Genomic DNA, 14,669 nt, shown 5'->3' with positions numbered 1-14,669 from the left:
CGGTACCGAGCTGCGAACCCAGTACCTATCAGCCTTATGTCCGATGGCGTAACCATGACACCACCGAGGCCGGTCAACTCTGGTCCCATTCCTTTCATATACCCCTCCACAATAAGCCACTGAACAGCAAGATACAACCATGGCACACATGGATCGTATAAATGAAAATGTTTAATATCTAATCAACAGTATTTAAGGAAAGAAATGTTTTATTTAACAACGCACTCAACACATTTTATTTATGGTTATATGGCGTCAAACATATGGTTAAGGACCACACAGATTTTGAGAGGAAACCCGCTGTCGCCACTACATGGGCTACTCTTTCCAATTAGCAGCAAGGGATCTTTTATTTGCGCTTCCCACAAGCAGGATAGCACAAACCATGGCCTTTGTTGAACCAGTTATGGATCACTGGTCGGTGCAAGTGGTTTACACCTACCCATTGAGCCTTGCGAAGCACTCACTCAGGGTTTGGAGCAGTTATCTGGATTAAAAATCCCATGCCTTGACTGGGATCCGAACCCAGTACCTACCAGCCTGTAGACCGATGGCCTAACCACGATGCCACCGAGGCCGGTCAACAGTATTTAAAGTGACAGACCCTAGTTTTTAAACCCTACTGCATATTCTGCACTGTTAATAACTGAAATCAAATAATACTGCACCATACACACGGGGGCGGGATGTAGACCAGTGGTAAAGCGCTCGCTTGATGCACGGTCAGTCTGGAATTGATCCCCGTCGGTATTTCTCGCTCCAGCCAGTGCACCACAACTCGTATATCAAAGGCTGTGGTATGTGCTATCCTGTCTGTGGGATGGTGCATATAAAAGATCCCTTGCTACTAACGAAAAAAGTGTAGCAGGTTTCCTCTCTAAGACTATGTCAAATTTACCAAATGTTTGACATCCAATAGCCGATGATTAATAAGTCAATCTGCTCTAGTGGTGTCATTAAACAAAACAAAGGGTTCGCTGTACACAATGCATGTGTGTGACATCAAGGAAGGAAATGGTTTATTTAATGACGCACTCAACACATTTTATTTACGGTTATATGGCGTCGGACATATCGTTAAGGAACACAGATATTGTGGGGAGGAAACCCACTGTCGCCACTTCATGGGCTACTCTTATCGATTAGCAGCAAGGGATCTTTTATATGCACCATCCCATAGACAGGATAGCACATACCACAGTCTTTAATGTACCAGTCGTGGTGCACTGGCTGGAGCGAAAAATAGCCCAATGGACCCACTGATGGGTATCGATCCCAGACCGACTGGGCATCAAGCGATCGCTTTACCACTGGGCTACATCTCGCCCATGATATCATTAAAGACTGGAGTGTAGACTTAAGTTTTATATAAGCACATGCAGTAACTTTACAATGACTGGAAACACTTGGGACAGGAAGTAAACAAATATTGCAACATAATACCGTAATTCCAACATAGTACATAATTTCAAGTGCTATAAAATGTACTATTTATATAATTAGGTTAAAGAAAGCAACATCCCCCCAAAATAAAATCCACCCCCCCCCCCCCCCCACCACACACACACAAAGAACCCCAAACTCTACAAAGCTGAAACGAGGAATGAGTCTTTTTTAACAAGAGACAAAAAAACAACAACAAAAACCCACATAAAATCCCATAGAATACTGTTAGAAGCAAATGAAATTGTTATTCATATTCAACACACAGAAAAGATCAGTAAAAATGATTTCATAGTGGCAACCTGAAAAAATTATATCTGAAAATAGAAATAAAGTATTCCATTTATGACAATGTACATACAAATAATACATAAGTGGAAACATATTAAAGCCACTGAACCTAAGTTTTATGTAGTGTGAAACATTTCTGGCTGCTACAGTATTTTAACCATAATTTACACACTGTATACAACCTTTTGCTTATAATTATCAATTTCGGTAAATCAAACGTGTTTATGGTCATTGTTGCCATAGAGTTTGTAGTAGCTCAAAATTTGTTTTATGCGAAACAAACAAAGTACACTGTATAAACCTCAGAAACTAGGGTCAGCGGCTTTAATTTGTTTTATTTTATTAACACTTTAATTCAGCAGTCGATCGTGGTATTATCACAGGCTGGAGGCATGTTTTATAACATTTATCACAAGAAATACAGAATCCGTAACAAAATATACAGGTATGTGATGCATACAGATTTGAAAATAAAAGCTGAATTTAATGATTTAAAAAAAAAAAAAAAAAAAAAAATTAAATGCTACACCATACTTAAATAAAGGTAATTTTTTTCAGCATTTCATATCAAATCTAGACTACTTTATGAACATTATTTTGAGCAAAAGCAAAAAAGCAAAAAAGCAACAAAAACCCCCAGAAAAATTGCATGAAAATTTCACATTTATTTGAATACACACAAACACATCTGAATGCTGATCGGATAGGCATGCAGCCTCTCACTACCATATGCGTAATCCATGTGTTGCATACCTTAAAATTAGTACAAGACAATCTTAAGATTGTTGCTTGATACATCGGTCTTAAATGTTTTAACTTTCAAATTATTGCAACACACATACACACACACATACACACAGAGCAACACACACACACACACAGAGCAACACACACAAACACACACACACACACACACACGGAGAGAAACACACACACAACTTTAAACACAGATGGTAGAAGAAATAACCCCTGAAGAAATGTGATCATATATGAACTTGCTTAATCTTTAAGCTGACTTATTAAAGGGAGAGTAAACTAAAAGATGAGCCTTATGTGTTGGAAAGATGCATACCTGGACCACCAAATGGTGCACTGGCTAGAGCGAGAAATAGTAATTACTGAATGAATAAAGACAGCTGTATGGACCTCTGGCCAGAAAATTAATTCTGGAAATCCGCAGTAATCACTGGCTGCAAGACAATAAATGATCAATATATTTGGATGGAAACAAGACACACAACCAATGTCAACTTATTAGTCCAGTTACCTTGAAACGGTCGCTGGCCTTTGGTTCAGGAAAAATAAATTCGATGAGGCATGTTTAAAGAAATGTTCACAGCTTTTGCAAGGTGTACTGGAATCATCCTCAAGACATTGTTTGGTGCTCGGACATTTATATTCTAGGACATAATGATGACATATTTGCAAGAAGACAATATTTGTGATGGGGATGAAGGTGCACTAATGTCACAGTTCCCTTCTGAATTAAGGTCTGGGCCCGTGCTTATAAAGTCCAGACTCAATCTCTGATGACGTCACATGCATACAATTTGTATGGCGTTGTCATGACATTAGTGTCTCAGAGTCTATTAAGAGTCTCGAGTCTAGACTCTAAAAGTCCTATAAGCACCAGGTCTGGAGTATGCAATTTAACAAAATACTGTACACACATACAAATCTATGATCTGAAAAACATTATTCTTATATAGTTGAATTTGTTTTTTTAATGACGTCATTAGAGCACATTAATTTATTAATCTTCAGCTATTGGTGTCAAACATTTGATAATTTCGACATAGAGTCTCAGAGAAGAAACCCATTACATTTTTCCATTAGGTCAGGTCATAAGATTTAAACGTGCACATTCGCCTGTGATAGCACACGTCTGTCATGGGCACAGGTGTCAACTTTTGCCTACTCTTCCGATTTTTCCATCAGTAGCAAGGGATCTTTTATATGCACCATCCCACAGACAGGATAGCACATACCACAGCCTTTGATATACCAGTCATGGTGCACTGGCTGGAATAAGAAATAGCCCAATGGGTCCACCGACGGGGATCAATCCCAGACCAACAGCACTAAGCTAACCATACAGTGTATACTATGCATTTCAATTGGTGATGTTTTATGAAACTGGCTCTTGATTCTTCTAGCTAAAGAAACCAAATGAAACCCGTCGGTAGGCAACTTGGGCTATTGCTCATTCCAGCCAATGCACAACAACTGGTATATCAAAGGCTGAGGTATCGATTTCCTCTCTAAGACTACATGTATATTTTCTAATTATCAAATGTTTCACATCCAATAGCTGATCATTAAACGTTTTTTTAACTGTGAAATTAACACAAGACACACACAAGCATAAAGACTCATTTAAAGACATCAATTAAGAGCAAAATTATGAATATCATGTTTGCATTCAGCAGTTTATGTGTCTGCATATTAGGGTGAACAAGTATTTGTTATCCAATTATCACCTAAAAAATATATACTGGCCATCAGATAAATGGCTTTGTAATAAAGCACAAAATACATAAAAAGCTGAACGTTTTGTGTTACTGCTTTAAAGTGGCAAAATACACCACTGTAACAAAAATAATTTAAACAATGTGCAAGCACTTTAAGTTCGTAACAGTAAGAACAATTAAGGAATAAACCATCAACACAGTTAAAATATTAATAATAACACATTCTTAAATTTCTGTTATTCATTCTGTTCTTAATTAATAACACTGTAAAACAGAACATTATGCAATAATTAAAGTATGTAAATTAGCAGTCCATCCCAATCACAGTGGCTGGTACCTAACTGGACTATATGCAGTGCCGGATTATTAAGGGGGTAAAGGGGGCAATTGCCCCGGGCACCCCCTGCCAGAGGGGCCTCCAAACTAAGGACTTCCTTTATTAAATTTTTTTTAATAATTATAAAATTAGTTCATTTTTTTTATTTGTCATGTAATTTAATTTCTATGTTGAGGGGCCCCCGAACCTGAAGTGCCCCGGGCCCCCCCAGGGTCTAAATCCGGCCCTGACTACATGTATATGTGATCAGTGGATGTCATATATTATATTATATAATATAATATAGTCGTGATTTAATCATTAATTAGGGCCTTAGCATAAACTAGACCATGAACTCAACCCCAAGTTCAGCCAGCAAATGTTTCGCTAACGTTTGCAAACTATATGACTGGTTCCCAACATGACCATTTGGTTTAACGTGAAGCGCACAAACCAGTCTAGCAGACGTTTTTCTGCTCATTCTGGCTAACTCCCCTCTGCTCAAAGTGTATTTTCTTCTTTCTTTAATATATACTCTTCAAAAAAAGTAGGGGAACTCTAATAAGAATTTACAATTGCCAAAATTGTAATGTATATTAGCTGTGGGAAATGGTTATATAATAATAGTGAATTAATTGGGCAAACATTACAACTGGTAGTTCAGTATTACAGTAGGTTTTATGACCACCAAAAATCTTGAAGGATGATTGGGGTTAGAAGTGAAATTTGAAAGTTGACGTTTCTTATCAGTAAATCGCAACTTCAAACAATAAAAATGACTAAAAACAAAACAATAACAACTGTATGATCAACAAAATGAAAAAGATTGACAGAAATAATGTTCCACAGTGATTAATGGACCGTCCTGGAAATTGTCAAAATTGAGAATGACACCACAAGCACGTGTGCAGGGTAACTGCATGATGCACGTGCAAACTATGGAATGTGTTTCGGTGTGTTGATAAACAGACCTGAACGTTCTTTACTAGGATGTCTGTGGTCAAAACTTATGTTTGGTCTAATAGTTGATATTAACATTAATATTTAAGGTTCCCCTACTTTTTTTGAAGAGTATATATTTCAGAGGAACATGACTTGAACCCCTTAAAACTTCACTTGCCAGTCTAGACCCCCCACCCTCCTCCTCCTCCATAATGTCCTGCACTCAACTACATGTACATGTATGTCACTAACAGCCTTGTCAATTTGTTTCACCTGTATCCAATTAATGGACAACATTTCCGTGTCTAATGATAAACTGTTAAGCCACTGAATCAGTATAACCAGAGGTCAAGGAATAATACTGTTTTCATGTGATTAATGTGAGCAAATTGTCAGTAGCTTCAATGCCATCCATTAGTTTTGCACTGAAAGAAAAGCAGCAATTACTAAGTATATACTTGTGCATTGTCCTCTCCCCCGGAAATAAATGAAATGACCCGTTCTTAATATGCTTTACATTTGTTTCTTATTGTCTCATCCAATTTGTTTCAGTGTCTGTAACCAAAAATCCAATGCCCTATAACCATACAAAGACATGTGTTTATTGTTAAATAAAATATTTCCTTCTTCCTTCTACAATTACAAAAACAAATCCACATAGGTAAAGCTTCTATGGTGGAGAGACTACAATGAAAATGGTCCAACAAAACTGCAAGTAAGTGGAAACCTTACAATGGATGTACTGTCGTAAACTCGGCGTATTTAAAGGGACTGACCCTAGTTTTAAAACACTACGGTATATTTTTCACTATTAGAGCCGTTTATGATCACTAAAATCAAACGTTACTTATATTTTGTTTATGTTATCCATTTCCGTACAACCAAAGTGTTTCTGGTCATCCTGATATTTCTAATACCACAAAATGAATTTTTCATATTTTTAAAAACACACGTGCGTCTGAGAAGTAACGGTTATGTAGTCGCGTTTTAAGGGTATTTCAATGTTGCAGACTCTTTCACTCTGTTGTATCCAAATTTGTTACAGGTTTGTAAATTAACCAAACTTAGTGTCCATTATTACAGATTGAAACTAGGGTCTAGGTGAAAAATATGCCTTAGTGTTTAAAAACTAGGGTCTGTTCCTTTAAGCAGTTGTTCTGCAAATTACTAATCTGAATTACATGTCAACTTGAAAAATAATTCAAAATACAAATGTAAATGTATTAAATAGCTAATTCAGTAATTAACTGAATTAATGAAAACTAGTTTTCCCCTTATATGCAACTATCCTAAACAAATGTATATTTTTAATAATTTACAATAAATACAAGTATTTATATAGTCATTCACACATCTTATTTTGTCACTTATTCCAGGGGAATGATTCCCTTTTAACTATTTAGAGGAGTGCTAGTTTACCCTTCTCTACATTTTAAAAGAGTCTGACTTTTTCATTTTCCTGTGTTGTTCAAAAACTGAAGTCAGTATCTGTCAACTTTTTGTTCAACCTAAACTCTGATGTAACCTAACAAAACAACCCCTGCAATTAAGAAAATGTCCACGGCAAAAAAAAACCATGCCATTGAAAAAAAAACCCAAATACAATTCAAGGCAAAAAAAGGCCGTGGAGAATTAAAAAACTCCACGGCAATATTCACAGCAATGCTGATTGCCATAGACAATTGCAAAATACCATTTTATAATAAAATGCTGACAGATAGTGCTGGTGTAAAATGCATGAATTGTTGATACCTGCACCTACATGTACATGTATTTGTGCTACCCTGGCCAGAGATTTTTTAAGCAATCTTAGTGCTATGATATTGCAAAACCACCCTAGGCTATGACATCACTACAGCACACGCCATAGTGACGTTTTTTTGCAAAATGTAGTGCTGTAAATTAGCTTTGAAAATATGGGTCCAGGGGAATATCTTTAAAACATGAACCATAGTCAGGTAATACAACATATTTTTGTGACACATTTTTGCTGAAGATCAACATGATCCAGGAAGTTCTCACAATTATTGAGCACATCTAGTAAAAAATATAACATCAAAAGAGTTCTTGTGCATAGTCTGCGATCAGCTGAAATCCAGCGGATTCAGACTTGTAAAGCGCATGTCGTAGTTGGGCCAGTAGTCTGGGTAGAGTTTTGATGCGTTGGTACCGAAAACGTCAACAAGACGTCGGTTCATTTGGGCAAACCTGTGAAAAGAAAACAACAAATAGATTTGAATTTTTTTTTAATTTGTTACAGAATAACAACAAAACTTTTAAACAGGATATTTCTTGGTAAATTTAGGCTTCTTGCTTGAAATATTTTATTTATCATCTAATTTACAAGTACGATATTGTTTTCCCTAGCTTGTTTTAGCATGGTGCGGCACCATGCCTCAATAGTCTAGTGCCATCTTGCCTTAATCAGTACCATGCTGCCCTGAGATTAAACAAGCCTTTTTCAATAATTAAAATTTCTAAAACTGCTTTATAAAACAATCCAAAAATGTATTATTAATTAATAAAATTTACCTGTTACATATTTTGCTATTCATTTATTAAAGCAAGCACATTAATTACATTTATTTTTATTTCAATAAATGTTTTGTCTTTAATGAAAAAAAAGTGCCCTGAAAATGATGACAATTATGCCCCAAAAGTGTTTAGTCTACCATGCCTAGTAAATCATAATGCATTAGTAACCTTAAAGTTTCACGAAATCTAAATAAGTGGCATATTAGCAGTGCTGTCAAGTCTCACACATTTGGCTTGAGACTCACACATTTGAATGTCGTGTCACGCTTTCACGCCGGTACATGATTTTCTCACACATTTTAAACATAAAAAAAAAAAACATTATACATATATATTTTTTGTTGTTTATTCGATCTCGATGACCGACAAACAAGCCTGCGACTGCCAGCCGGCCCGGTTAAGCATTGTAAGGCATTAAAATCATAAAATAGGTGTTCACGTTGTTTATTGGTCAGAATCTCGAACCTTGACCACTTGTCAGCGCAATTATTTCCAGCGCCAGTTTATTTGGATTCACGATGTTGGACAAAATCTCACTATTCTTGCGAAAGTTCTAACTTGAGAGCTCTGTATTAGCATCATTAAAGTTTACTTTATTACAGTTAATCTTTAGATTCTATTTACATTTTAAAAATGTAATAGTAATTCAAACTTTTGAAATACATGTATTATATATTATTACCAGTATGGGCTCAAATATACGGGGTAATATTTTTTCGATCTCTACACAGTGTGCTTCTACAGCCAATGATTGGCTGGCTTTATAAAGACGAGATTTGATTGGCAATTACGTACTGCCGGGACTACTTTTTGTTCATTCCTGCTTTCATTCATCTGTCAAACTATTACTACAAACAACAAATATTTTTTGACGATACAAACATTTACGGGGAGGCGGGGGGATATATATGTAATTAAATTGTTTACATATACATAAAATTATATATTTTAACAAACAATGAAACATATAATAAATTAAAATAATTTATTTAATTAGAAAAATATATATAATAAATATGTCAGACGTCTACAAAAACATCGTCTGCTAACATGAGCACCATGGATTCTTTTCTGTCACCAATATGTACCAATATAAAAACACCTGTGTTTTATTTTATTATTTTGACTGTTTTTGGAACTATTCTTCTGTGGATACCATTAGATGTGCACTGGTAATGGCATGTATGGATATATTGTTATGGCTGGTCAAGCTTGTTACAGCAGTGGGAACGTAAATATACTTTTAAAATCGTTAAAGATTAACAATAAGTAATAAAGAGAATAAACTACTCACTATGAGGAATTACGGATTATCTGTCCCTCGTGAATTAATGTTGTAAAACCCCCACAAGAGGCTCAGCTTGACAACATTAATTCACTCTGGACAGATAATCCATAATTCCTTGTAGCTCGTTAGTTATTCTCTAATTAATTACCTTGTGGAGATTAACCAGAGGATCATTGTAGCATGTTTCAGAAAGATCTAATCAAAACTCTAGGAGAAGATACATTTGTATACACACAGTTGAGACTGGTCTAATGGCCACCTATATATGAGTAATCTGCCCATAATGGCCACTATATACCCGCATCATCTTCTTTATTTTACCTGTATTTAACAGCCATCTGCTCAACACAGCTAGTAGCCACTAGATTTTTTTTGGATTTTTTTACCAAAATGATTAATTGAACCTGCTATAATTTAATGGCCACAAAATATTCTGACTAACGAATTGTATTTTATTTTTTTTTTTTTGTTTGTATGTTTAAGACAAGTTTTACTCACAATAAAATTTTATTGTTTTGCATCATAAAAATATGTATTTACATTGCAACAACAACAAAAAAAAGTCTGTGATAAACTTAGTTTTATCAAATTAATTAATTAACCAAAATGTCAACAGTTTGATATTCATTACACCTCAGTTTTGTGAGGTGATGGGCCCTGTTCCACAAAGCGATCTTAGCTCTAAGATCACCTTAACTATATGCACTTAAGGCGATCTTAGAGCTAAGATCACTCCATGGAACTGCAGACCTCGAACTTAATGATGGCAGTTGCCATCGCTCAGATGTAAATTGCCATAGGTCACCGATGGTACAAAAGTGCCATTGGTAAAGCTCCTCAGTGATGGCAAAATGTTTATATGTGGTGTACATTATCTGCCAGTACATTAGTATATTTAAAATATGTCTATATATATACAGCAAAATAACCTTTCAGTCATCTATTTGCTTCAAAAGTCTTTTTTTAAACAGCCATGGGCAGGCTTTAAATTGCCGTCACCCACGGCAATTTTGTTTTAAATTGCCATGGGAGACAAATTTTTAAATTCGAGTCCTGAACTGGGCCCTGGTCATTTATAAAACAACATTCTCAAATTACTGTTCATCGACATAGGACAGCTATATATACAGAGTGTTTATACATGTATGTGCCTGCAGATTATGGCCATTAATCAGTGATATTTGGTCAACCATTGCACGGTTTCCCCTGACTAATAACTAATTTACTTAAATGTCCACAGCTACTTTGACACATTTCAATACACAGGGCAATGGCAGTTTAAGTATTAGGAAAATGATCGTTTCAAAAGGTGAACAATAAATTGTTTATAGTGTAATAATTATATTATGCCCATCAGCAAAACAAATGACATTTCTAAGTAATCATTTCCATATTAAATTTTAGATGTTAATATATGAATGTTTGTTTTACCTGTATATAACAGCCACCTGCATTAACAACCACTTTTGTTAGGCTTATTAAGTAGCCTTTTTGTACAGGTGCGACTGTGTTTAAATGTTTACTGTTATATGAAAGGGATATTTTAACAACAGCGATAAGGTGTAGCAAATAACCGATCTTCACACCTTCAGGAATACTATAGTACCCATTCAGTCCTGACATCTCAACCGTGTATCAATTAAGAAAGTTTGACATACATTGATTCACTTACTATGACAATACACTGCATGAAGTAGGAATTAAATTATTAAATGGAAAAAGAAAACAAACTTGTTGAGAATGGTTAATTTAATACATTCCAGTTGCATTTTGTCTGAAGGGGGCGACATGTCAAAAGTTGACTTATTGTCAACTGTGAAGCACACATCCGTTAATTAACAGTACAGATGGTAAAAAACAACAAAAAAAACAAGTTTTAAAGACTATACATGTACCACATGTAAGAAAAGTCGAGAACAGTGTTTCGTTCTCCACATAAATTTCAACGTTTCGTTTACGAACGTAAACCAGGCAATGTATTCCGGACTTCCATGTTTCATTTTCTCGTACAAAATTGCACCGATGTACATGTGCACTTGTGCAATTGCAAGCAATTTCGGCAATCTGCGTTTAAGTAGAGCCCATTATATAAATTTACTTCCGGATTTCATTTCTCGTACCAATGTTTGCATGCACTGATACAATTTCAGAACGTTCATAAATACATGTATACTACAATAATCATCTGGCACACATGTACAGGCATTAAAAGTAGTAGTAACAGGAATTCAAGTTTAACTTTCATATAGTTGTGGTAACCTATACAAATGTAGGTTACCAGGCTATATTTTGTTGTAACCTGTAAATGGGTTACCAAACACAATGCTTATTTCGATGCCTGTATGTGGCAAGCTGTAATCAGTGGCCACCTGTCATATATATATATATATATATATATATATATATATATATATATATATATATATATATATGCAGTTAAAAATATGACCCCATACTATACTTTACATACAGGTACATTGAAATATAATCAAATACTACATTTTGCAAAGCTGCAGACATAAATTTTTATTATTCAAAATGCTTGCCTGTTGCCCGTTACCCTGAGAAGGAACTTCCAGTAAGCTGGTCTGAGGTTGTGTGGTTCTAAAACAGCCTGAAATGCAGAGTAATCTTTATTTGCACTAAACACACATGTACCTGTAGATCCAAGACACTGAAAACAACTGACAGTGTGCATGGAAACAAACTTAGCAGCATGAGTTACATAAACAGTACTAATATGCACCAACACATTAAAACACTGGTTTTAAAAAACCAGTATCATAAGCATGTGTCAGACCTGGAATAAACATTAATTTAATACATGACATATTTTCATTCCTTTTTAAATTTAAAAAATGCCATTTTTTACTTTTTATAGAATCTATGGTTTGTACCACTGCTATAAAATTGTTAATACATTTTCACTAGCATTTGTATTTTAAAAATCCACAAACCTTAATTCCCTGAGTATGCACCTGACTTGCTTTTGCATACAATGAAATAAGTTGTTCAGGTTCTCAAGACGTAAATAAAGTTGAGAATGAAACTCCGAATGATAAACGAGTATCCATAAAATTAAAACAGTGATGTGACTGAATATCAAATAATAATGGGAATTGTAAACTTGATAAATGTGTCGTAACCAATATTAGCTTTACTAGACTTGTAATTTGTGATAACCCGCATATGGGCTACTAAACACTATGCTAATTGCAATCCCTGATTTTGAGCTAAGTAATCCCATGAAGGATGATCAGAAATATATGTTGAATATGACAAATTTGATAAATTACGGAATAACTCCTAACTAATTTAACAGCAAAAAGGCTATTAAAAAATTCAAAATAAATTAACTCCTATTTTTTTTTCTTAAAATATTTTACCATTTTACACCCAGAAGAAAACTTACACAGCTGTAAACATGTAAACATAGGTCAGAGCTTCACGTTGTTAATTACAGTTAATGAATCCACTGTTGTGTCAGTAATGTTTCACCGAAAACAAAGAATCCAATATCCAGCCATCATACCGGTACTTAATTAGTGGACAGCTGGTAAACAATGCAAAGTGGTTGAATGGCAGACATGATACAGGTAATCCACAAACAGCATGCAGCAAGAACATATGAACAATGATTTGCTTTTCATATTAATAATAAAAGTCATCGACCTCAGTTTCCAAGGCACATACCTTCTGTTTGACATAAGATGTATTTGGACGTGCTAAACAAACACCAAGATGGCCAGAAAAACATGGGATTATTGGATATAATTACGAAAATAAGTTGAAATGAAAAAATGGGATTTGATGAAATTATTAATATAACCAAGAAGTACATGTAGTAAGTACTATGTAATTTAATTTAATGGGGGAGGGGGGGGGGGGGGGGGGGGGGGGGGGGAGAAATTAATTATTTTCTACTGTCTAATTAATATTAAAGGTCACTGCCTTTAACAATAATGATAGTGAGCTGCATTAACAAATGACAATGTTAATGATTTGGCAAATTGTGTTTGAAAATGTGTAGTCACACTGCTCCAAATGTGTTTCAAGTTTTTATCCCCAAAACACAGGAAATGAAGGCTTGACCAGTGACATTTCAGCACATTTTAAACTCTGCCTTTTTATTTTATAAATCAAATAAACAGTACCGTAGATCTTTAAATAGAGGCCTGCCTAGAAAACAAGCCTGCCTTACACAAAGGCCAGTTTCTGCTATTCTAACTTTGTCAGGTTAATGACCGCGTTATACTCGTCACTATGTTGCATGAAGAGGAAATGTTTTATTTAACGATGCACTCAACACATTTTATTTATGGTTATAGGGCATCAGACAAATGGTTAAGGACCACACAGATATTAAGAGAGGAAACCCACTGTCGCCACTTCATGGGCTACTCTTTTTGATTAGCAGCAAGGGATCTTTTATATGCACCAGCCCACAGACAGAGTAGTACATACCACAGCCTTTGATATACCAGTTGTGGTGCACTGGCTGGACTATGTTGCATGATGTCAAAAGCTGACCTATATATAACCACATGGTGAGAACAACAGGAAAGGAAGATTTTTCACGTATACAAAAAAATGGGAACGTCCACATTCGAAGGTGACCGTAAAACAATGCTTTGTTAGAAAATTTTGCATGCAAAAAATAGAAAACCTGTCTTGAATAAAAGCCAGGTCTCAGAGCATTAAAATAAATATATATATATATATTAGAAGCCAAAAAAAGAAGAAAAAGCCTAGGGTTCTATTAAGGATTTACAGTACTTTTCTTTTAAAGTTTACTTTTTAACCTAATGTTGAATATATAGAGCCAATGAATAAAACAATTTCTGGAAGAGCAACACTAAATTTTTTTATAAACAAAGTGGTTGCCATAGAAACTGAAATCAACAAAAATGGCCAACACACTGAAGCCAAAATAAGAGTTGTCAACACATGCACCTGGTTTGTGGGTTAACAAAATAGACTATAGGAGAATTAACTACGAAATACATCAATTTCATATTTCCTACACACACAAACTTCACAAACCCTCTTCACCAAGTAACTGCTTCACAAACCCTCACCAAGTGACTGCTTCACAAACCCTCTTCACCAAGTGACTGCTTCACAAACCCTCTTCACCAAGTGACTGCTTCACAAACCCTCTTCACCAAGTGACTGCTTCACAAACCCTCTTCACCAAGTGACTGCTTCACAAACCCTCTTTACTAAGTCACTGCTTCACAAACCGATTTCACTAAGTCACTGCTTCACAAACCCTCTTTACTAAGTAACTGCTTCACAAACCCTCTTTACTAAGTGGCTGCTTCACAAACCCTCTTCACTAAATGACTGCTTCACAAACCCTCTTCACTAAGTGAATGCTTCA

General features: G+C 35.3%; 1 protein-coding gene across 1 annotated transcript in view; it reads right to left on the bottom strand.

The window, feature by feature from the left end:
• Positions 1 to 6,544: 6,544 nt before the first annotated feature.
• Positions 6,545 to 14,669, bottom strand: part of LOC121370507 (transmembrane protein 135-like) — a 205,596-nt gene continuing 197,471 nt past the window's right edge. The window contains exons 13-14 of the mRNA XM_041495790.1: positions 11,833 to 11,900; positions 6,545 to 7,671 (exon numbers count right to left, since the gene is read on the bottom strand). Of these exons, the coding sequence (XP_041351724.1) occupies positions 7,548 to 7,671; positions 11,833 to 11,900 (192 nt within the window). The 3' untranslated portion in view covers positions 6,545 to 7,547. The remainder of the gene's footprint in view (positions 7,672 to 11,832; positions 11,901 to 14,669) is intronic.

The sequence above is a fragment of the Gigantopelta aegis genome, chromosome 4 (genome assembly GCF_016097555.1).
Source record: "Gigantopelta aegis isolate Gae_Host chromosome 4, Gae_host_genome, whole genome shotgun sequence".
Lineage (NCBI taxonomy): Eukaryota > Metazoa > Mollusca > Gastropoda > Neomphalida > Peltospiridae > Gigantopelta > Gigantopelta aegis.
The sequence above is the reverse complement of the archived record's forward strand: the minus strand, read 5'-3'. Positions and strand labels throughout refer to the sequence as shown.